The sequence below is a fragment of the Rhamphochromis longiceps genome, linkage group LG20, assembly GCF_057381845.1.
Source record: "Rhamphochromis longiceps isolate RC_006_pf linkage group LG20, R_longiceps_female_GT1.1, whole genome shotgun sequence".
In the NCBI taxonomy this organism is placed as follows: domain Eukaryota; kingdom Metazoa; phylum Chordata; class Actinopteri; order Cichliformes; family Cichlidae; genus Rhamphochromis; species Rhamphochromis longiceps.
The window spans coordinates 8350212-8375317 of record NC_140576.1 but is presented as its reverse complement, the minus strand read 5'-3'; the positions used below and the strand labels follow the sequence as shown (position 1 = coordinate 8375317).

Below are 25106 nucleotides of genomic sequence, written 5' to 3'. Positions count from 1 at the left end.
TATAGCTGTGCGTGGGAGTATAGGGAGGGATGGAGAGAAATGGAAAAAACATGAGGAGGGGGGTGCTCTTCTACTTGTTACGAGCTGGATTGTTTGGGGTGGGGTGGGTGTGTGTGTGTGTGTGTGGGGGGGGGGGGGGGGGAGATTGTGAAGGGGGTTGTGTTGTTATGGCAATGAGATCTTCTTTGTGTTAGGTTGCCAAGGCAACTTCAGGCGTACACTTGGTACCGCCACCACCACCACCCTACCCCGCCCCCAACCCCCTCAGCCACATGACTGCAGGGAGAGCACTTCACGCTTTGCATGCGCAGCCTTATGCACCCACACACTGGAAATGCATAAAAGCATGTGCACACACAATTTTATTATATCTACATCCTTTTAACAGAGGACTCTGCAGAGTGACAGTACCCAAATCACTTTTAAACTGACTATTGTAAACAAACTATTTTACAGTTAAGGTTTAGATATACTTTTTTTTTTTAGCCATTAGCATGGACATTTGAAAATTATCCAAACATCTACTGGCTACACTGGAACACTTGATCAGCAAAGTCATCAGACCAGAGTCAATGGGTTTTTAGAGTAGATTTATTTTTAAATATTAGAGATCTACTTTTCAGATTTTTTGGGGGTGGGGCTGAAAAGATTTCTGCAGCACAATTGTTTCTCACCTCAACACTGCACCTAAATCACCCTGAAAGATCCACGTCTACTTGCTGTTTCGTTTGTTGACTTTGGTTGCAGTTTGACACACATGGTGGTGAAGTGCATAGCTCTAAAAAACCACAGGACCAGAGAAAAGTCATCTCACTGTTCACGTCACTGCCCAGACTTTATATCGCATTAAAATGGTCTGTTCTGAAGTAAACACAGTGCAGCAGCAGATCGCCAGTGCAGTGATCATCACTTATGTGAACTGCTGCAGATCAGCAGTTTGTGATAAGATCCTGCGGGTGTAGCTCCTCATACCACTGTCATTTCAGTGCAACCTTCATGGCAGCACTGAAATATGGTTGCAGTATCACAGCAGCAGTAATCCCAGGGCAGCGCTAAATATATCAGAGCCCTCAGTGTTATATGGAATCAAGCAGTATGCTGCCTACAATCAGGGGACACAGACAACCAACGGGAACTTAACCTCCTAGGACCTGGTGTCCACATATGTGGACATCACATTTTGGGTTATTTAGACCAAAATACTAAATTTAGCTCTACAAGGGCCTGATATCCACTTACGAGGACATTATACTGCCACTGTTCTATCGAAATTTTAAACGAATGTCCTCATATGGCGCTCTTTTTTTTTTTTTTTTTTTTTTTAATTTATTTATTTTTTTTTTAGAAACAAAAATCTGGTTTAAAAAAAAATCTGGTAATTCTTTGTTTTTATATTCATCGGGTCCCAATATGCCCAAATATCAAAGAGAAATTAAAAATGCATGCCATGGAAGAGTTCGAGTCTTAGGAGGTTAAAAGCAATTCTTATGGACTTGTCTCTGCCCAAAAGAAACTAGATGAGCCTTTGAAAACTTCTGGACTCTAAGAAGAGGGAATCAATCTTTTGCATTCAAATAAAAAAACACCAAAAAACCCAAAAGAATTTAGGCACCATTTGAGGATACAGTAAAATCACGGAGGAGGACAGTATTAACTTGTAAAATATGTGATTAGTTAGTCTTTTAGATAGACCATATAAAGGAACGTGAAACCTAAGCAACAGTGGTCCGGAAATCAGTGTGTGCTTTAAATGTAAAGGGCAAAAGTACAGACAACAGCCGTAAAACAAAGTATTGTCTGCATATATTCAGTCAAAGAGCAGTGAGGTGGGCATTATTGCAGCTTTTTGCTGAACAAAGTACATCAGTGTTTCCAAGCATGGCCTTTTGTGGTCTATGTGTGGATCTTAAATTCTGTGTGAGAATATATATATATTTTTTCCTCTCTCGTCTTTGTGCCTCTTGCCTGCGGTACCTGCAGCGATCTGACCTGTTCGTGAGTTTGAGTCGGATCAAAACAAATCATTTTAAGCAGTTTGGAATGCGTCCTCCCTGTTGGTGGGTGAATGGTAGCGCTTAAGGGAAATGGGGATTGTGTTGAAGGGAGAGAAAAGTGTGTTTGGGAAAGGGTAAAAATTAGGTTAAGCTGAAGTTAAATCTTCCCAGGTGGTGTCGGGATTTTTCTCAATGCACCTCTTTTAAGAAACCAGCTTATGTTATGTTTTTCGTTCAGTGTATCACAAATTGTATATCTTCAGACCTACCAAGCTCTTATGGAAGGGCTGATAGATGAATGAGCAGGTGAACCTGAGGTCACTGATGGAAGAATGTTAGTGCTATGTGCATGTGTGTTAAAGGCATAGTACATTGTTATGTATTTTAGCATTGATGTCCAAGTTAACTACAGCACATATTCATCTTGTTAGTTATAGAAAACAGTATTCTAGTTTATTCAAGAACACTTACAGTCAGTGATAGACCATTTAATTTTAACCCTGAACTAATGGGTGGGTTGTTTTCCAGCCTTGCTTTTCTGCAGGCTTCACCTCGAGTGATGTGTGCTGACCACATTTCTTATGGACATGATTTCCAGTGAAAGAGGTGGAGGAACAACTAAACATGTGAAAAAAGGGCAAAAGTATACTACTGCTCTCTGTGAAGCTAAGACTTGTTGACTTTGGTTGCATGACGACGCATCTGAAGTCAGAGTGTTGTTAGACTTTCCCATTGTAGCTTGTAAAAATCAATAAGAAGATGTTTTTAAAGCTCATCACAGTAATTACCAATACAGAAAACAGTGTGCATTTATGAAGCCATATTGACATCACTACTGTAAGACATAAGTTAGGTGCCCGGACTGAGATTTTTTTCTAATTTCACATGAAATATATTAGGCTCCCTGTTAAATAAGTGAAATAGGATATCAGTGTAATTGTGTGTCACCACTGACTGCTCATGTGATAAACAAAACAGTGACCCTTTTGTAGATAAAAAAAAAAAGACTACTTTTGGATTTTTTTTTTTTTATCTGTATTTATGAGCCATTTGTGGGGTGTTTTTGTTTTGTTTCTTAGACAAACATTGGTTTGTCAAAGTGCTATTTTACAACCCCCCCCCCCCCCCCCTTCATGTATTAGTGTTGGCAAAATGAAAATTAATCTACTTCCTGTTTTGGCTAATGTTCATTAACATTACCCACCCAGTTTTATGAGAAAACACAAGATTATCTGCCTCTACTTTGTGTAGAGCCTCTTCAAGAGCTAGGTTTTTGCTTTTATTTGAATGGTTAAATCACAATCTGCCAAGGACTGCTTCTGTTGGGCTTGTAACTTTTATGGGAGGCTCCGACACTGTTTTACTCATGCATGGCATTAAAACTGAACATGCAAGCAGGCAGATCCAGATTTCAAGTAAAGGAGATCACAAGAACCTGACTATCTGGTATATATGTGAGAGCTAACACACACACACACGCACACTTGTGTATCATTTACTCTTGGATGAGACACAGATGTCAGTGTACTATTAACTAGGACCCCTCTATGGCTTTATCTGTTGAGCCAAAGTAAGCCTGATCTCCAGAGAGAGCAGGCATTGTTAAACCCTCTCCATATCCCCAGATGACTGCAGTAAAGTGGTGTGTGTATGTGAGTTTTCCCCAAGCTCCTGTCTTCACAGTCCAGATCTAATTTGCTCTGACAGGATGGTAATAAGGTAGCAATAGACACATGCTGTGTGTGTGTGTGTGTATCTGTATTTCAGCCGTGAACCATACCCACGCTGGCTTGTAACAGCCCACTGCTAGAAAGCAGGTGTTTAGAACCTCAAACTTACCCTCTGCGTGCGTAAATGAAGGCCATGTTGCACACAGACTTAAATACTCACAATCACATACAAACTCGAGGGCACAGCTGTTGCACTGGCTTTACCGAAGAAACACATTATGTAACCAACTTTAGTTTGTCCAGGTAGAAGTAGAGCTGGGCGATAGAACGATAACGATATCTATCGCGATATAACTTTTACTCGATAGAGAAATTAAGCTATCGCGATAGACCTCGCCGCTCTTGTCCTCTTAAAAAAAAAAAAAAAAAAAAAGGTCGGCCGATCCAAATTAAGTAGCGCAGAGCCGAACCAATCACAGCCACAGCTTCACGTCGCGTGACTTGTTACATACAGCACAAGTGCCAAGCCGCACGTGTGTTTGTTTGGGAAGCAGCCAGCGGGTAATGGAGGAAATGAGTGTACCGACTAGAAAAATCAACCGAGCGTGACCGAAGAGAAAACAGATGATGGTTCCAATGCCGGAGAGATTGTCGAACGGAAGAGCCATAGAAGTTCCGTAGTGTGAAGGTATTTTGGCTATTTCAAGTCTGACAAAAAACAGAGTAGCGTGCACTGTAAATTGTGCCGAAAGCAAGTCTGGAAATACAATAAACTGGTGCATGCGTCACACTGCGCGCCACGTTATTGTTTCGGTGAAATGAATTTCTACAATACTGTTACTGTTAATTTTACTCTCTGCAGTGTTTAAATGCTTACATATACACACAGTTACTGTCGGTCCACACATACGACTCGGTTCTGCTTCTATGCCCCAGCTTTGTTTACTTTTTCCCACCGAGGCTTCTAGACTTCTGATTGGCCAATATTTCTGCACGGTTAGGAATCTAGCGCCACCTGCTGCTTTGGCATGTTCATAGCACCGTTTTCCTGCCTTTACGTGTGAACGGGATTATTTTTTAAAACGAAAACGGAAAATCTCCGTTTTCAAAAATACCCGTGTACGTGTGGACGTAGCCTCAGTCTCTGACTGGAAGCGCTAATTCGTCATTCGGCTTTTGTCAGACTAAAGTAACTGTTAAAACTGTTTGAAAAGCTAAGCTATACAACAAGGAGAGATTGAGAATTTCCTTTTAGTTCTCAGTTTATTTGATATTGACAAAAGTTAGTCAGTTTTGTCTGTTCTTCTGTAAAACAAACTAAGATTTATTTTTAGAATTAATACTTTGTTTCTAAGTGGAATTGACAATTTAGTCTGTTTCGTTTGTTCTATTTTGAAACTTAAACGCTTTAGCGGCTGCCTTTTGTGTAGTTTGCAATATTTGCCTTTATTTATCTGAAAAAGTCTCATGTTCCTTAAGTACATCTACCCTGTTGAACTTATTATGGGAAATAAATATTTAAATAAAAACAAGCTGCTGATTATTTCACATTTTACTTGTGAGCAACGGCACATTTAAATCTTACAAATATAGTTATTTGGCTTATATCGTGATAGATATCGTTATCGCCTGAAATGAAAAAAACATATCGTGATATGAAAAAATCTCATATCGCCCAGCTCTAGGTAGAAGTGATATTGTCTCATTTTGTATCTCATTTGAAAACCTATCAATGCACTAAAGTAGATATACTTCCCAGCCATAACACACACACACACACACACACACACACACACACACACACACACACACACACACACACACACACACACTGCTGAGACATTGTTTCACTGTACATATGCTCTCATCTACACTGCTATCTATTTATACCCAGCTGTGTTCTTCCGGGCTGCCATAGCTCTGAAAATTTTCTTTTGTCAAGTGCGCAGGACTTGAAATCATGACCACATATTAAACTTGATTATAGTTGTTGTTGAAACATTTCCAGGAAACATTCCCTGATTTAGGTAGGATGTTTTTCCTGTGTTTGGGTTTAATGTTGTTACTAATAGGGCTGGGCCATATTATACCGTTCACGGTAATACCGGTATAATGTTAGGCAACGATAGGAAAATGAAATATCGCGATAGAATGGGAGTAAAACGCGCATGCGCAGTGCCTTTGTTTTCATACGCACATGGCCGATTGTTGGTTTGTAAAAATGGTGCAACTTCCGTGATGTGGAACTGGTTTGGTGTTTGTCCGTCAGATACACAACAAAGCACATTTTTTTGCAGAACATGCAAGCGGCCGTTGTTATTGTCGTGTTTGTCGGACTAAGATGCTCTTAAATCTGGGAGTAATCTGGGTCCCAAACTCCGTATATTTGACTTCAGGTCAAACAACACTGCAGCATCACTGAGAGTTGAAAACTGTCTAAATTCTTTGATCTTTAATAAAACGATCAGCATTGCTGCTTTACCAGGTGTAACTATAAAGTTTAACTTCCAGGCATCCATGAAAACAAAAGTTATTACATTTAACGGAGTTAGAAGTTAGCAGGAAGCTAGAGGAAGTTAGCTCGCTAGTTTCGCTAGTTACCTAAGCATGATATAGCATGTTCTGACTGAGAGATTTCTGAAAAAATTCAAACGTACAGCTCTGCTATCACTTCCAACATAAATGAAGACAGGAAACTAAACAGCAGTGACGTTTGTAGGGTTACTGAAGTTGGGCTAGCTGGTATATAATGATGTGCTACGTGATCGCTAGCAACACAGCTATGTTAGCATAACATAAACAGTGAAGCTGGAGGACGAACACTAACACTTTTCCACTTATAAAAGTTAACGTGAAGGTTCTTCATGGTTAGAGACAAATGCAATCGCATGGCAGGATGCTGTAAACGGACCAAACTTCAGTCAGGAGAACAACTGAGATAATCCGTCCACAATACGAGGTTAGTCATTAATATACTGCAACAACATGGGAATAGCTCAGCTGCCAGAGAATTCAACATTAATGAATCAATGGTACAGAAGTGGAGGAAGCAAGAAGAATGAGTTTAATAAAGTTTGATTTATCTGACTGCTTTGTTTCGCTTAATGTGCCTTATAATCCCGTGTACCTTATGGTCCGAAAAATGCATACTGCACACTGCAGTTTAATGTTGCAAAGCACCTCTTTTTAACTTCAGTGGATATTATACATGGTTATGCTCAGGATATGTCAGCCCATTTCTACTGGAAATGCCTTTGGGTTAAACTTTCAGCAAGGAATTTGCATTTGCACTGTTACATTTTTATAAAGCTTTAATGTACATAAAAACCAGCTTCTTGTTTACGTGAAAATAAATGGAAGGTTGTCTTTTTGCGCTAGTAATGTTGTGGAGTTGTATTTTGTCTCGCATCAATTATATCATCGGTTATATCGTTATCGCAAATTTTCAAATATATATCGTGATAAATATTTTTGGCCATATCGCCCTGCTCTAGTTACTAACATTGGCTAAAGCCAGCTCCTGTATAATCAACTATCAAAGTAACACAGGAAATTAATGTGTTATTGTCCAAACTCTGAATAATAACGGCTAGAAATGTTAAAGCTGTTTTATTTCCTTTGAAGAGCTCATTGACCTGTTAATAATTTCTTTGCCACAGGGCCTCACCGGTCCTTGATCTTGAGAGGCCATAAAGCCAGGAGAAAAGATTGTGAGCAAAAGGATGGCTTCCTGGCAAGTATTCCTGTGGCTCAGCTGGGAAAAGTCTGGGGGAAAAAAAACCCAAAACAACAAAAAGGGGCAGCACCAGCAGTGAGTGTAGCTGCTCCATGCCCAAATGGTCAGCTTACACTCGCAGAACTAGACCAGTTTCAGGCTGTAGTCTCACCCAGTTAACTCTAAGACTACAGCCCTACTTTTCATGTCTGGTATGCACTGTGGATAGCTCGTTTGTAGCATGATAAAAAGTTCAGTATTAATACATGCAAGTTTATTGGTGTCCCTAAGGAGAAAGGCCTTTACTAGGTGTTTTAATCAAGACTGAAGGCAAAGTCCATTTCTTGTTTTATTGCTCCTTGTATCATGATTGACACCATAAGGGGACTTTTTCATGATTGCTCTTATTTATAAATTATAGGGCAGTGTAATAAAAGAAGGGTTGTTCCACTTTATTTTACACATGTCACCACATCTGAAACTGTATTGTAATCTGAGTTCATAGTGCACTCCATCCACTTGTATGAACATGACGCAAGTTGATAAGCATCTCTGTGAATATGCAGTTATTAATGTAAATACATTGACCAACATTTGGCTCAGTGTTTGTTTAGTTTGTACAGAGTACAATGTGTTAGCTTGGGTTTCAGGAATACATTGATTTTTTTTATTGCCGAATCTAGGATGAGCAGAACTCAGAAAAACGCAACATGCCGCCTCATATTTTGTTTTTTCTTCATCACATTGCATTGATCTGCAGCGATTACCGTTACATACTGGTAGTGGAGGTGCATGCTGTTTTGAGTCCTTGAAAGCTGAATTTGAAAGCAGAGACATGTGCTACCCTGGCGGCTCAAAAAATGTCAACAGCGCCCCAGCAGCATCTGTGCATCCAAACAGTGCTATGCAGCAGCTTGAAGCTGGCTACACTGGCGTGCATACAAGTCGTCTTGTTGAAACAAAATATAAACAAACCGCAAACCTCTGAACGCAGAAACCTGTCAACACTTGGGGGGGGGGAATTGTGTTGCTTATTTAGGCAACCAAATGATTATTACATGTAATGTGATCTGTCAGCTAGATTTTATTCCAGCATAACCTTCATTAGACGTACGAATAGTTGGATATGCTTTACTTGTAAACATGCATCTGAGACTTCCTTATTAAGTTATTTGTTGCATATTCATATCTCTATTTTGTTTTTGTTTTTTGTGATCAACTTTTGTTTTATTTTTCCACTTTGTAGTCATGAAAAAATGCATCTCTTCAGCTCAGGGAAAGTGTGTGTGTGTGTGTGTGTGTGTGTGTGTGTGTGTGTGTGTGTGTCTTTAGTCACTGCTCATTAATGTGTATAAAGAGACTGATAACTGTGCTAATCTGAAAATGCTCTTTGTGGCGTTCTCTTATCTCTAAATCTCTCCTGGTTGGACTTGGTTTCTCTCTAAATCTTCTTGCCCACCTGCATCTCTGATTGTGTCCCACTTTTAGTCTCATTATTTCTGTCTGTCTACCTTTTGTCCAATCTCCTTCAATTATGAACACCGTCTATTCAGAGCACACAATAGTTATATGGATTTTTTTATTCTTCCATATAATCATGAAATTGTATTAAATGTCACCACATTAAAACAGAATTCTTTCTTTCTGTCTGTTCACAGCTCCACCACCAAGCAGATTCAACAGGAGAGTGTCGGGTAAGTTCACCGGCGTGTGTTTGTGTGTGTTTGACGTCATGTCCCCCAAGTGTAAACCACACCATTGGCGACATTACATACATCACTGCCAAAACAGCTTACCAACAGTTTATTTGTGTGTGTGCGTGCCTGTGGGGCTGATTAGTATCTGCTTTTGCAGTAGAACTGTGTTTAGGCATTTTTTGGGGGGGGTAATCACTGTATTTGTGCACGTCACAAATGTACAACAGTGTTAAGAAGCTTCACTGTGGTGTGTTTTGGGTCTTGTGTGTCTGCCTCGTCTCTGTTTCTGTGCTTTAGCGTCTGTGGTTTGGTGTGCGCTGTGCTCTTGTTTTCTCACGCTCCGTCATACTTCTGTAGTGTTTACACGAGTGGCTGAATGTCGTCAGCCGTCACAGAGCGCTGCACTTTGATTAGGCTCTGGGTGTGTCCCCTGATGTTTATCTGCACTGCCTTTTTATCATTACTGACCTCCTGTCTTTACCCCAGTCTTATGGTTTCCTTGGAGAAATTGCACATTTTAACAGAAAGTGCACATTTTAGCAACTTTATTTTCTTTGTTTTTTCTTTTCTTTTTTTAAAAGCTAATTTAGAACAATGACATTTTGCTGCCCAGAGGTCCTTGTTGCTATGATTTGGTAAACAAAACTGTTCAAATATTCTTTGTTGACAAAGATACTGTGTGGTGCCACAACCTTTGTTGTGGTAATGTTGTAAGACACGATGATCCCTTCTGATCCATGAGGAAGAATTGCTTTAATATAACAACAAAGATGGAGCGTCACTGTGCTGCTTGTCATGTTTCCCAGAGATGTCACTGCAAAGATTCTTCAGAAACGAAGGCCCATGTTTGTAGTTTTCTTTTTCAGGCATTTGTATGTATATTCAATGATGGCTTCATTTTTTTATTTTTTTGGCATTTTGGTTGTGATATACAGTCCTTTGCAAAAGTCTTGAGCTCCCCTTGTTTCTTTATATTTTACGAGGAGCCACACTTTTTTATTTTTAAAGTAGTCTTGAGCAGTAGTTCTCTTTCTAAAGGTCTTTCAAAGGTTTTCTTTGGATTTTGGCTGCTTTTTCACGCATTTTTAGTCCAACGTATGTACCTGGCCTTTTACACAGGATGCTTTTCTTTTTTTTTCTCTCTCTCTTTTCCTGCCTAGAAATCCCTCAGGAATTAATCAGTTCTGTATCTACTAGGGGTGCAACGATACACAAAATTCACGGTTCGGTTCGGTTCGATACTTTGGTGTCACGGTTCGATATTTTTTCGATACAAAATAAAATGTTCATGCCTTTCTAATTTGTCATTTATTAAAATTATAAATATATATTTTAACTCAAAAGTACAGTTTTTAAATTTAACCCTAACCCTTGTGCGTGTTTTTTATTTTGACAGCGAATGCGCACCTGCGGACCACTTATGTGCAGCCCTGGTTATTTAGCTCATCATATCGCAGCCACAGAAATTCTTTTGTCCATGAAACCATAAAGCTGCACTTTCTTTTTGCCTTATAGTCTGATTTGTCATAACTTCTCCGTTTTGCGGTAAGCTTTTCTTTGGCTGTCACTTCTTCACCCTGACCTGTCTTATTTGGCTCAGCAGAACTAAAATATATATCCTGCCGCACTCACATAAGCTCAGCGATTCTCTGCGCGATCAACCTCTCACATGTTTAAGCTTGCTGCGGGAGATTTCACTTGTCATGTTTGCATAGTAAGCTAACGATTAATAAGACGATGTCAGAGGAATTGGTGCACAAATTATCATCACTCACAGATCAGTGCTGTCGCTCTCTATACACAGTTCGCACGATTGCAAAGTGAAAGCAAAAAAAACAAGCGCAAATTCAAACGCGATTTCAATATGTCACATATTGACAGTGGCTCACCGATGCCAATGACATATTTACCCAGCTACATTTCTGAAAGAATGCAAAAGCATTGACATATATTTTTCCTTCCTACAATAGCCCGACGGGCAGGGAAGAGATAGATTTTGGTAGCCCGACTGAAAAAATCGCTAGCTCCAGGACGTCGGGCTAGCGATATTGCAAGCCCTGTATCTGATTGAGGAATCACTCATCTTTGGAAAAGAGAGTTTATTACAGAGAAATGTCTCTTTCCAAAATAAAAGCTATACTATCCGCTTCTTCTGGGCTATATTCTCAGCAGCATAAGGAGAATCATGTGCTAACAGCTGTCTAAATGACTCGGCTAAAGTTAGTAGCATGCTTGCTTGTTTTTGTCTGCTTCCACTTGTCTTTGCACTAGGATGATGTCGGCGTAAATGTGCAGTCATATTCGTTGTGTTCCCACTAGTGCTTTCAGGTTAATCTCGTTGAAATGACCTTAACGCCACAACACGGCAAATCTCCGTTAACGAGCTACCGCCGATCGCCCTGTGCATGGGGCTAGACGGCCAACACGTTAACGAGCTAACTGCGCTAACACACTAGTTCCCACCCATGTAATTGAGCATTGCATGGCACATCCAACATACTGTTTTACTTTAGTCCATGACTCGCCTACCTTCAGGGTCATACGTCACATGAAAACCAAAATAATCCCAAACGCCAGATCTGAATGAGGGTGGGGGAGGTCCATGTTGCAAGGAGAGCTTAACTTCTGTCTTGCTAGCTTGCCCTGCTCTCTTCCTTCTGACGATGCTGTCTGTGTTGAGCGCTCAGTGGATCTGTGCTCGACAGTGCAGCCTAGGCGGAGTAGTCGAACGCAGATTCACTGAGCGCTCAACACAGACAGCATCGTCAGAAGGAAAGTTGATAAAATAAATTACAAATGTTGTATTGTTCGATACATATGCGTACGGAACCGAAAGCACTGTATCGAACGGTTCAATATCGATACGAATATCGTTGCACCCCTAGTATCTACACATAGCAGACAATCATTTTTCAATTGTATCCTGAGGCAATTTGTTACTAACAGCCTGTTGCAAAAACAAATTTGCTCCAGTTAAAAAGTTTAATCTTTTAAAAAATCCCAAAGAAGAGCTATTTGGAAAACTGTAGAAGTGGAGGATAAAGGAAGAGGTTATAGGCCTTAAAAAACACACACACAAACAAACAACAACTTACACCAGATGAACAAATATCCCACGAATCCCCAAATTTCACAAGAACTGGATTGAAAGTCAGTGGGGACAGGTCTTATGGCGTAATGAATCCAAATTTGAAATTTTTGTTTAAAATTTCTGTTGGTATTGATGGAGAAGGAAAAAGAGGTTCAACAATGTCTACAGCCATCTGTAAAACATGGTGGAGGCCCTGTCATGCTTTTCAAGCTGCACGTCAGTCAGTGGTGTTGAGGATCTTGTCAAAATTGATGAAATTATGAACCCAGAAAACTACGATCAGATTTTGCAATATATCTAAAAGGCAGCCAAAATCCAAAGAAATGAGTTATGTGTGTTTCATTAAAAATAAAGGGGTGGTCTGCCTTTAAATGAATAAGAGAAGAAAAGGGAGTAGAATACTGTCCAGAAAAGGTGTAATGATGTCATCCAACAGTTACACAAAAGCATTTACTCTTTGCTTTTCTAAATGGTGAGGTAGGTGTAGCATCCAAAACTTAATATGTGACTAATTTCACAAGGAGATTGTTATTTAGATACAAAGATGTTTGCCTAAAACCTTCTTGGCATTGTCTTGTAATTAGGATTCCTTAATAATTAGATTATTTTGTGATATTAAACCACTGGTCTGTGGTTCATTTAGTAACAGGCGTGATTTCACTTTCAGACCGTCTAGTGCAGTGTTCGACAACACTTCCAAATAAGTTAATTAAACAAAGATGGGGCATCGTTTGTTGTGGCTTGGCACTATAAATCAAAATATCCTCTCTGTACAGTGATATTATGAGAGTCCTGTTTTGTATTGTAGCAGTTAATATGAGGATCTGCTCAGAGTTTCTGTCCGCTCTAATGCAAGAACAAATAGTTGGGGGGGAGAGGGCCGCTTTCCAAGGACGTGCTAAGTAAAGGAATTTCTGATGACGTAGTTTAAATTGTTAAACAAAAAATTCAGCCTTGGAGCTTTTAAACTGTGCTTTAAATCAAAAAATGCACTTATCATCATTATTTTCTTTTTTAATAATACAGCGTTTGGTCCAAACACTTGTATTTTGGGGCAGAAAAAGTAAGGAATAACCTATTTGGATGATCAATATGTCCATTACCTTTGTGGGTCTTGGGTGTGATGCCTCATTGTTTAAGATTGTGTTCTCACTCCTAATTAACTACCATATTCTGAATTAAAGAGCACTGAAACTCACACTTTTGCATTTTTATTTCTTCAAACTGAAACAAATGAGTTAGCACATTGACTCTCTAGAGATCACACTGCTTCAAACATCATTGTTATGACTGCTGGAAGAGAAGACTCTACTCTTGCGCGCACACACACACACACGGAGGCATCAATGTGTTTTGTGAGAAGTGGTGTCTCTCTCTACAGAGAGGGAGGAAACAGATAAATAGTGACTATCTAAAATTACCTTGTCAGTGTTTGTCATGCACTGTAGCAAAACATGTCGCTGCACATGTGTCATTTCCTCAATCCAGTGTCCTGCGGTCCTCTCTTTCCCTACGCTTGTGTGTAGAAACATTTGTTTGTTTTTCCTCGTCCAGAAGAATGTGATAAAATTGAATTATCTTACAAACATAATTATCTTACATACACACTTTTTGTTGAGTGGACTCTGGGCTGTTAAGAGTGGTTCATTTTGAAGTTAATTTAGTAAATTAGCTTACCGGTACCAGTTTACAATGTAAGGGACAGAGTAGTGTATTTTTGACAAGGTTTGTCATTTTTAAGGCAAGTTTTTGGTATGTTTATAACTTGAGGTTACTCTATTCCGTAACCCCTGTTCTCTGATAACATGAGTGAGGTGTCTCACTATGGCTGAGAGAGCGTTCCCCATACAGGTAAAAGGTGCAGCAGTGAGAGTTTGCAGCCATCTTTAAACCACGGTGAAGGCTTAATAGTGGTTTTGGGCTGCATTTCAGCCAGAGGTGTTGGGTCTTGTCAAAATGGACAAGAAGTTATGAAGAGTCACGAAAAATGCCATCAGATTTTGATGCAGCATACAATACAATACTATTTGGAAAGTGTCTAGTAACAGATTAATCTTTCAGCATGACAATGATCCCAAACAGACTTCCAAGGGAATAAAAGCATCCCTGGATACAAAATCCCATAGTGCAATGCCATCAGTCACAGTGGCTTTGGGACCTGAACATTATTGAAGCAGTGTCGGATTATCTTGACAGAAAACAGAACAAAAGTTAGCCAACATCTAAAGAAGAGCTTTGAATGTCCTTCAAGAAGCCTGGAGAACTATCCTTGAAGACTACTTAAAAAAAAATAAAAATACAAGAAAGATTGCATAAGAGAGTTCAGGCTGTATTGAAGAATATTTCCATGTATGTTTGCTTGTTTCAGTAAATCACTGCATGTATTTCCCATTTTCCTAACAAAATATAAATGAATGGGGATGGGGTCCAAACTTTTGCACCATACTGTAATTAATTTTTTAGTTGAAGTGGCTTAATGCTTACTCAGAAAGAGTAGTAGAAAACTGTATTTTTTACCTGGATTTCTTTGTCTGTAGTGTGTGCGGAACCATTAAACCCAGACGAGGATGACGAGGACACTGAACCCAGAGTGGTTCACCCAAAAACAGACGAACAGCGCTGCAGACTGCAAGAGGCCTGCCGAGACATTCTACTCTTCAAAACACTAGATCAAGTAAATCAGTCACACAAACAAACAAAACAAAACAGGAAGAGATGTGTACACAGATGGTTAGCAATGGATAAAACTATTTAAAAAAAAAAAGGGGGGGGGGGGGGGGAAGAAAGGTTGAACAAAGAATGATTCCTGAAGGGATGCCTTCCTCATTAAACCTGTCAGTGAGGCCATGAAACAATATTTATTATTAACTTGGGTACAGTGCAGTAGAGTTACATGCAAATAATGCTATATTACTACTTGTGGTGTTTGTGTGTGCAATGAATTACTGACTCGTTTGGGTCACATAAACAGCACAGGTAAATTATGTTTCTTAAAGTCAATTGCTGTTGGGGTAAATCTGACATTGTGAAAAAAAATATTGTATTGTGGACTCGAAAATGGTCCTCTTCCTTTCCCTTGTGTATTTTCTAATACCATTTCCCTGATGGGATAATTAAATTTCTTCTTGTCTCCCTTCAGGAGCAACACACACACAGAAGCTAACTGAAATTATTGATGCACGAGCGCATGCGCACACAAAATATATTTTCCCTGTTACTCATCTTCCTCATTTGTGGCTGACATCCTTTTTCTGTTCCCGTATGAAGGAGCAGTTCTCACAGGTGCTGGACGCTATGTTTGAGTTGATTGTTAAGCCTCAGGAGCACGTCATAGACCAGGGACATGATGGAGACAACTTCTATGTCATAGAGAGGTAAGAAGCAGATGCCCGTGTCAGATCATTAAAACTGGGACTGTTTGTTTATTCAAATACAGCCTGTTTATTTAGGCTAGGCTGGATGGCAAAAAGGCCAGTGATGGTGTTTTACAGCATAACTGTTGCAAAAGACGGTGATGACCAGAGTTCCTGTTTTGTATATTTGAGTTATTATATTATACTGAAAGACCAGACAATATACATTTGTATTATTTAAACCAATGCAGTGCCATATTCCTGCATCATAATGTAGCATCAGTCTGTATGGAAAAGAGTCAGACAATTATGAGCCTCATAAAGTATAAAACAATAAATCCTTCCATTACATCCTAAACAACTGCAAACTAGATCTGACATAGTGATATCACTTAGAAAGTATATTATGGTAATTAAGAAATGAGTAGAAGGTAGTTTAAAAAAGCACGGCTGTTCTTTTAGAAATCAGTAAATAAGTTGTGACTGCTGGTCATAACAGTTGGGCTTGGGTTTGTGCATTGTTCAGGTTTGACAGGCGTGTGTATCTGTGTTTATGGTATTAGTGGAGCTGTGTATTTCACCTGCTGTATTGTTAATGTAAACGCATGGTGCGTTCACAGGTCTTTACATGCCAGGTTAAAGTTGACTTGCATTAAATATACCCTCTGCGTTATATGTAATATGGAAAAATGAACACATTGTGATTTGGAAAATTATAATTACTCATTCGTCTGCAGGAAGTTGTGCTGATTGCTGCATTAACTTTCTCAGGCCTTGGTGAAATACAAACATTTTAAGTTCATTTCAAGAGTTTTGTACTTTAAAATATGTTAGATGCAACTTGAAAGGTTTCCATGGTGATCTCGAAGAGTACAGTGCTCTTGTAGGATATAGCATCTTTGTCGCTTACATTACTCTAACCAAAGTGATTACTTAAGAATGACTTAGGGATTACTTGCACTGAAAAAAGCCTGACCTCAAGATGTCAGTTTTTAACCTCTACCACTGAAGAGAGAACAGACACTGTGTTTCTGGTGGCCTGCCAACGTTTGTCCCACCCTGGCCTCAGTTCATTCTTGGCATGGCTCATATCAGTGCAGTACAGCAGTGTAGTTCCACTCGTGTGCTATCGTTTCATCTGCACACACACTTTTAAACACAGCGTGCTCCCTGTACATGAGACATGCAGTGACCTTTATGAGCAGCATGCCTGCCTGATCATATACTATCCTGTGGTTTTTTTCCTAGCCTGTGCAAAGTGTAGGTGGCAGCTAATGTCACGAGCAGGGTGGGGTGTGAACATGGACACACAGAGAGACGAAGGGATAAACAGAAAAGAAAAGCAGTGAGGATAATAGGATAAAGCAACATTGCTTGTTTCCCATTTAATCTTTTTCGTATGTCACTGAGGCATATTTGTATTATAGACATCTCCTGCTTTCCTTATGGTGTCATATTATTAATCAGCTTAAACAGATTGGTCTGTTTCTGCTGTCAGCTGATTCTGAATGGCATAACTAAATGGGTTTGTGTAGCTGACGTGTGTGCCACTATATGGTAAATGTCCACTTAACAAAATCATAGACAGTCAGTTCTAAAGCCTCTAAGACAGGAAGTGGCTAGAAATCCTTCAGAGCTCCTCAAGGATGAGGAGTAAATATATAATGGGAGGAGTGACGTGAAAGATGTGAAAAAGGATCATTGTTGCTTTCAGCTGTGATTACTTAAAGTGTTATTACTGTAATCATTAAATTAAAAGTTTCAGTTTTGAAATCATTAAGTTGCGTAATCTTTCTCTCCTGCCTGGGTTTTTCTCATGAAAGCTGTAATGTCTTATATATTTTCAAATCACTGTGAAGCTCAGTGCCCAAAATAATTTTTTAATTCTGTTTACTGATATTGAGCATTTGCACCGTGTATCTAGTTTAAACATCACTGAAGGCTGTGCCCAAGGGTGGGCTTAGAAAAATTATGTACACATCCCCTAAGTGCAGGAAGAAACATCCGTTTGTCCTTGAGCAGCAGTTCCACAAATATACTCGTCGTTTTCTCATTTGCTGCAGTTTATCAAGAAAGTACATTTAACACTAGAAACACTTTGAGTTCAAAAGCACTGAACTACGCTAGTGTGATGTTATTCCTAGTGGTTGAATGAAGAAACAGAGGTGGTGAAAGAATCATGGCTCTTTGTTTATATTGACCCAGACATATTTATCCAAGCATGAAATTTATCAGTGGCCACCAGGTTTCACACCTGTTTGGTTGTTGAATAATGTGTGAACAACACATACAGATGGGTCTAGAGGGGGGAAGAAAAGAGAGGCTATAAAACTGTCGAAGTAACTTGCAACAGCTTTAATCCGCTTTGGCATGGACTCTACAAATCTATGAAACTCTACCAGAAGGATTTAACACATGTAATGCAAATACAGCTTTCGGATCTCATATCATATCTACTATCATTTAAATTTAATTCATTTTAAATTTTAATTTATCAATGGATTTGAATCACATCATAAAGCCATTCATTAACTTCTCTTGCCCTATGAATGGCAGAATGGTCTCACCATAGGATGAAGGTGACCACATCGAACAAGTTTGCATTGATTTGCAATGAACAGATCCACCAGATCCTTCACTGCTTAACTTTCTCACTCATCTGTAGCTACATCTTAACTTCAGGCAGCTGGCGAAACAGGTTATCATTGTTCCCTCTGTCATGATAATCCAGTCGACGTAAGCTAATACTCAGTCGCCACCGATAGGGTTTTATCCCTTCTACGCAGCCAATGGGAAGACTGGCTAGCCTACAAAATTAGGGGTTAATCCTGCCAAGCAACAACGCTGCAAATTACCTACTCCAGGTTTAATCCTCGTGCAGACAGAGAGGGAGAGTGGGCTTCTCAACTGAAGCATTAGTCTCAATGAGTCAAGTAGGCACTATAACCTTTTTTTATTAGACAGTGGGATAATATAACAAATCCAACTGTTTTCCTGTCATGTTTTCCTGCTATTAAATCTTTTACATAGTGGATTGCAAAACAGGATGCTTTGTAAAATGAAAGAATTTGACTGGAATGATTTGCAAAACATTTGAAGTACATTTAATTGGTAGAAGAACAACGACAAAACAGAAAATGGTAAAAGTGAGGAATTTTCTTGAGTTTGAAAAATATATGATCATTTTAAATTTGATGCCAGTACCACATTTTAGAAAAGTTAAGACTTTTGTTAATCACATTTTCTTTCAAACATGGTTAATGGTACTGTTGGAGTTATAATAGTGAAATGTGTTGTCATTCTCACTAAATATTTTTGAGCGGTTCGGCAATCCTCCGTGGTATTTTGCATTTCATATTGTACCAGATGCTTTTAATAAGCGACAGCTCTGGACTGCAGTCAGATCAGTTTATCACCCCAACACTCTTACTGTGGAGCTATAATGTTGTAAGAAAGTAGTTTGCTATAGTCAGGCTGATATAGATACAGCAGCATGTACTACTTCAAAATTTGCATTGCTTGTTCAGAGTCGGTGGTCCACAAACATATGTGAGCTAATGCCTAAAGCCCATAGAAATTGCCTATGCTTATTTTGAATGGTGCAGTCCTGATGGCACCTCTGTACCTAAATGAGCTTGTGCCCAGAGGATGTGTCAATTACACTTTTATTCATTGCTGACAGTGTTTTTCATACGTGTTCCTGAGCTTGTATGAACCCACTGATTTTTCCATTATAAAATCTTTTATGTTTTAAATGTAGTGCCTCCTCGGGGCCTTATGATTCTGCCTGTTCCCTATTAGTTTTCAGCCTTGTCCCTTGGAAACAAAGATTTTCCTTGTTATATTACACTGAGAGATGTATTACAAATTATTGAGCTTCTTCTTACACAGTATTTCTCAGGGAAATAGACACTTCTCCATCTTTACTTCCTCTCTGAGATGCTCTTCAAATTAAGTGAGTTCAGGTATTTTTTGCAGTGATACGTTTTCCCTGGTTATACCTGTGCGCGCCCATCAATCCATTTTAGATAGCTTCACAGAACATTGCAGCATCTTTATGTGCTTACATTACTGAAATATAGCATTGAAATGATTTGCAAATCAATGCATTCTGTTGTTTTGTTTTGTTTTTCTTTTTAAGAATAAACACAAGTCACCAAGTGTACCACACTATCACGGTCCTATCCACAGGATAGAGATGCTCTGTAAATAGATAACCATGTACACCATTTTGTAGTTAATAAACATTACTCATTTTGGGTGATCAGTGATGACTGTCATCAAAAAACCTCTTATAGCAACTAAAATGGTACATTTTTTCAAAGCTTGTGGAGAGGTTGAACACAGTCAGAGGAAGAAGCCATAAAATGTTTATGCAGATCTTGAATCACTTTCTTTGAAACTGCAGCTCTGTCCAAGTGCCCCACTTTTCTCACTTTGAGACTCTGCTGCTGACTTCTTGTTATTTCTAACCTTCTGTCAATCGCTCTCTCGCCTTCTCTCCAGGGGTGTGTATGACATAGTGGTTTCAGGAAAATGCGTGGGTCAGTATAACAATAAGGGCAGCTTTGGAGAGCTGGCACTCATGTACAACACGCCACGTGCCGCCACCATTGTAGCCACCCAGGACGGAGCGCTATGGGGACTGGTAAGAACTTATAATCCACTTTAAACCCTTTTCTAAAGCCACCACCTACATGAAACTCCATTATTAAGCATTTTCTAACTCCATTTTGTTCTTTGTTTTTCAGTAACATTTCAGTTATGACCTCTTTGAACTTACATCAACTGTTGTACATCTGTTGTAATAGTATAGCAGCCTGTACGGGTCTGTAAAGCTCAGGTTTAAGCTGTTTTCATTGAAAATTGTCTCAAGAGTATTGCACTGTGAAGGCTGGGAGCTGTTTCTGTGACTGAACACAGTTTAATAGGCTGTGATGCTGAAGCATGTTAAGAATGGACTCCTGTAATCTATGAATGGAGCCAGTGGCTTTGTAATGTCTTTTGCCGCTGCAGCTCCACCTGCTGGCCAAGCAGAGGAAGAACAATGTGACTTTTTCTCTATATGAGGTATTTGTTTATTAGAGACATTTTTCCTCTCCTAGGACCGTGCTACATTTCGTAGACTCATTGTAAAGAACAATGCCAAGAAGAGGAGGATGTACGAGTGTTTCATTGAGTCAGTGCCCCTACTCAAATCACTGGAGGTGAGTTATACTTGGATTGGTTTGAAATAAGCCTCATCTTACTCAGTTTAGGCCCCCCCACCCCCACACCCTCATATTAAAGAGTCTAAAGTTCAGCAGAAAGTATAAGAATGTGATTGATGAATCTGAGATGAGCTGGATTGACTTTGGGGGTATTTGCAACATTTTTGACGCATTTCTTCTACAATATTGCCATTTTCCCTTAAATGTTTGTCTTCTCTCTTTCCAGGCAACAGAGAGGATGAAGCTAGTTGATGTATTAGGAGCAAAGCAGTTCACAGATGCCGAACGTATCATCACACAGGTGAGAGATGCATTTATCAGATGTAGTTTCACGCTGCAGCGTTGAAGGTCTTTACATTCATATAGAGCATATATATATATATATATAAGTGTCTTTTCTTTCTCCTCAGGGAGACAAAGCTGATTGTTTCTACATTGTAGAGTCTGGGGAGGTCAAGATCATGATGAAGAGTAAAGTAAGAAGCTCAACTTCTTTGAATGAATGTATTTTCAATGTGCATTTCTATAAGCAGAAAACTTAGGATCATACTTACTGGTTTAACAGTATGCAGTTAGACAAAAGCCTGATTATATTCTTTCACCAGGTAATTTCTGTACAGCACAATAGCAACCCACACTCTCCATTGAAATCCATCACAACACAAAAGCGTGTCCTCTATTTGCCTAGCAACTATGGGATTCATGATTGTCTGCTCAGTCTGCTGAGTGCCTCTTGCTTCGGGGTTGAGGCTCCTAACCTTTAATCCTGTTCCCTTTTCTCCTCCCCCCTCTCCTGCAGACGAAGGCAGACCACGCAGACAATGCGGAGGTGGAGATAACACGCTGTACCAGGGGTCAGTACTTCGGGGAGCTGGCCTTGGTCACTAACAAGCCCCGGGCCGCCTCAGCCTACGCAGTGGGAGATGTCAAGTGTTTGGGTAAGACAAAATATACTTGGACATCAATGCCAATCCTGCTATCTCAAGGATAGTGATAAGGAACTTAGATGTGTGTAACCCTTGTATATAGTTGGGCATCATATAAAATCTGTGAATGAGTAGTATTTAAACCACTCAAACTTTCAACAGGTCTGTGGTATTCATTTTCTACTAATTGAACTGTTACAAGCATTTTGGCCTGAGATATCAAGTGGCATTTGAATTTTGATTAATTCACGGCCGGCTGTTCATCGCCTTTTTTTTTTTTTTTTTCTCTTTGATTGAAGGTCATTGTGTCATTATTTTGCTTTTAAAGTGGGTACACTAATTCAGGCTCTTCAGAGTGTGTATGAGCAGCTCTTCAGTTTTGAAAATGAACAGGATTATTATTATTTTTATTTTTTTTAATAACTGGTTGTGTTTTTGTAGCATCCCTGTGGTTTTTATTTAGTTTTCCAGTCATCTCTGTTATTTGTTTTAATGGTGTATTAGCTCCACTCTGTGTTCCCCTGTTTACTCCTCTTTAGTGTTAACCATAAATACACTGTTAGTATACACTCTTATCCATCTTGTATTTCAGTGTATTTTCTGTTCCCTGACGGTACCCCAGCTTGTCTTGAACAAATGCTTGATCTTTTAAGAAGAGGAAGTGTCATTAATCTGTACTGCAGCGGCATATTCTGTCTGCTGTACTCCTGTCACTCTCCCACCGTTGTTAAAGATGAGCAGGACTTCAAAGGCCCCCTGGTGCCTGTAGTGCTGTTATGAACATGTATATCTGTCACAGTGCATCTGTGACAGATAAGATAAGCAGTCTGCTAAATGTATTAATGATGCATCAGAAACATTTCACTGATGACTGAAGTTGTTGTTTCATTCGGGATGAATGCTTATGCTCGCATTTGTCCTGATGGAGGTGAATTTGTCTGGTACTTTGGAGACCTCGGGGTTCAAGTGGGGTTCTTGTGAGATGTGTTTCCAGCTTGGCAGCTTCAGATGATTCTAATCGCAACTCTACTCGTTGCACTTGCGCCTCAGAAATACGTCTACCCTGATATTCTAATGTAGATGTTTGGGAAAGCCAATCCTTTATTTATTCTTTTCAGGAAATTTACATCACAAAGGCAGACAGCTTCAGCACAGACATAATGCCTCACATCCCAAACAGAAAAACTTTATCTATTCCTCATGGCTCCAACTTCCTGTTGAGCTGCACACCAAAGTATCTGTGGTTAAAGACTACTTCTGCTTCTGGGTGGTTATCGGTATTGGTTATGTCCTCCTCCTACCTCTCTTAAAGTCCACAACCATCCCCTTGTATTTGCGATGTTAAGATGGAGATGATTACATTCCCTCCAATCTACAAAGTCCTGTGTTTACATATATATGTAACTTTATGTGGGGAAACATTTCAACAGTACCCCTTGTAGACTGTTTAAATGTGTTGTGACAACTGAATTTAATCCTCAGATGTGTTTCACATCCATCTCTGTTTCTCTGTTTAGTAATAGACATCCAGGCATTTGAGCGCCTCCTGGGCTCCTGTAAGGAGATCATGAAGAGGAACATCGCCCACTATGAGGAGCAGCTGGTGGCTCTGTTTGGCTCCAGCATGGACCTGAGAGACTGAGCCTCCCATACCACCCTCCGTGCCTTCTACTACAAACACACATACAGACAGACAGACACACAGACATATGTCCTTTCCCACATCATGCAGTGGCTATAGAGACTCATAAGCTTTACACAGATGGTGCAAATGCATGAAAGTGTACTTGGCTCACCTCCAGGTATATAAATCAGAGTATGAACACACACTCCATCACACACACACATTCACTGATCTCTGTAGGCACTGAGAGACGCTCACTTAAGTCTGCTCACCCTCGTGCACAACCAGCTCAACAGACCCCTTGTTAAGCTGACTTTGGTTAGATATACACATACAGAGCTAGCTGAAGGCCACATACCTTGTTACTTGAGCCAGCTTCAACCTCTCAGTATGAATGCCTTTGCTGCAGTGACCTAAAACAGGTAAAAGCAGTGTAAGGACGTATAGTACACAAGCACTCCATACACACGTCCAAAAAGACACAGAGCTTCACATGTGCAGGCTTTGCATTCACGTGAGCACTTAAACAACTCCAAGTTGTTCCAAGCCTCAGCCAAGGACACATCAACCCATGGAGACAGACACACACACACACACACACACACACACACACACACACACACACACACACACACACACACACACACACACGGGTACAACATATAGGCAACCACAGTTGCAAAAACGGATACACTGTGGTAAAATGGAGATGAAAAACTTCCCTGAAAAGGAAAACTTCAAATTCAAAAAGGCAAAAAAAAAAAAGAGAGTTTAAAAAAAGATACATTTTAGAAACATTTTATGAAGATTCAAAACAGAAGCTTTGATAAAATATTTAAATTAACAAAAAAAGAGTGTTTCCTCTTTGGGGGGGCTGGGGTGCAGAACTTTGTGAGCGCGCTCCGTTTCTTCCTCTACTGTTGTTGATCGAGTTGAGTTAGTGCTGGTGATTATTGCAGTACCACAGAAGAAGCAGTGAAAACAACCCTATGTTTTCTGGGCCATTGTTATTCGTCATTGACTCCACACATCATTGTATTGAATTAATTAATAATGTATTGTTATATTCTTTTTTTGCTTTTTGTTTTGTTTTACTTTGACCAGTTCTGATAAAATTCACCATCATCTCTGACACAATGTAAAGAGAAAAAAAAGGAAGAAAAAAAACATCTAATATAACATTAGTGCTTATTTCGCCTTGATTATCCTTGAATAAGTTGTCCTGGATTTAAAAATGGAAAAAAAATAAATAAAAAATTTTGTTAAAAAATCTTGCCTCTGTTAAATTTCTAATGCAACTTGATATTTTTTTCAGTGCCATATTAATAACATGTAAATGCAAGTATTTGGGTGATTCAAATGCAGTGCATGTAACACTGAGCTTTGGTTGATTCTCACAGGCAGTTTGTGGTCCTTCATTATGTTCTAGCCTTCAGCTTATGTAGTAAGAGACTACTCATCACTACTGCACTGCTTTGTTAACGTCATTTCCCTTTGTTTCCATGTGTCAATTTTCATCTTTCCTAAAGGTGCTTGTACATGATTCAGCTGTGACTCAACTTTAGACAATACTTACTGCAGATCACTGTTTTTAATTAATTTTTTAAAGTTACAATAATAGTCATACATTATGCATTATTTAAATAATAGCCAAAATATTCCACCTACTATATAACACAAAGAAGCCACTCATGACCTCACTGAAAAGGTCAACGGAACAGATTTTCCTTTAATTTGTCACTTTTTGTGTATATGTAATACAACTCCCATTCGCTGGGGGCAGACGTGACAGCACGCACTCTTGACGTGAGCAGCAGCATTTCCTC

At 39.5% G+C, this 25106-nt stretch overlaps 1 protein-coding gene across 1 annotated transcript in view; it reads left to right on the top strand.

The window, feature by feature from the left end:
* The window catches only part of prkar2aa (protein kinase, cAMP-dependent, regulatory, type II, alpha A), a 46581-nt gene extending 22650 nt beyond the window's left edge, over positions 1–23931 (top strand). The window contains exons 3-11 of the mRNA XM_085395054.1: positions 9038–9073; positions 14705–14841; positions 15435–15541; positions 20027–20168; positions 20626–20727; positions 20957–21031; positions 21141–21206; positions 21530–21668; positions 23174–23931. Coding sequence (XP_085251180.1) covers positions 9038–9073; positions 14705–14841; positions 15435–15541; positions 20027–20168; positions 20626–20727; positions 20957–21031; positions 21141–21206; positions 21530–21668; positions 23174–23298 — 929 coding nt within the window. The 3' untranslated portion in view covers positions 23299–23931. The remainder of the gene's footprint in view (positions 1–9037; positions 9074–14704; positions 14842–15434; positions 15542–20026; positions 20169–20625; positions 20728–20956; positions 21032–21140; positions 21207–21529; positions 21669–23173) is intronic.
* Positions 23932–25106: the final 1175 nt, after the last annotated feature.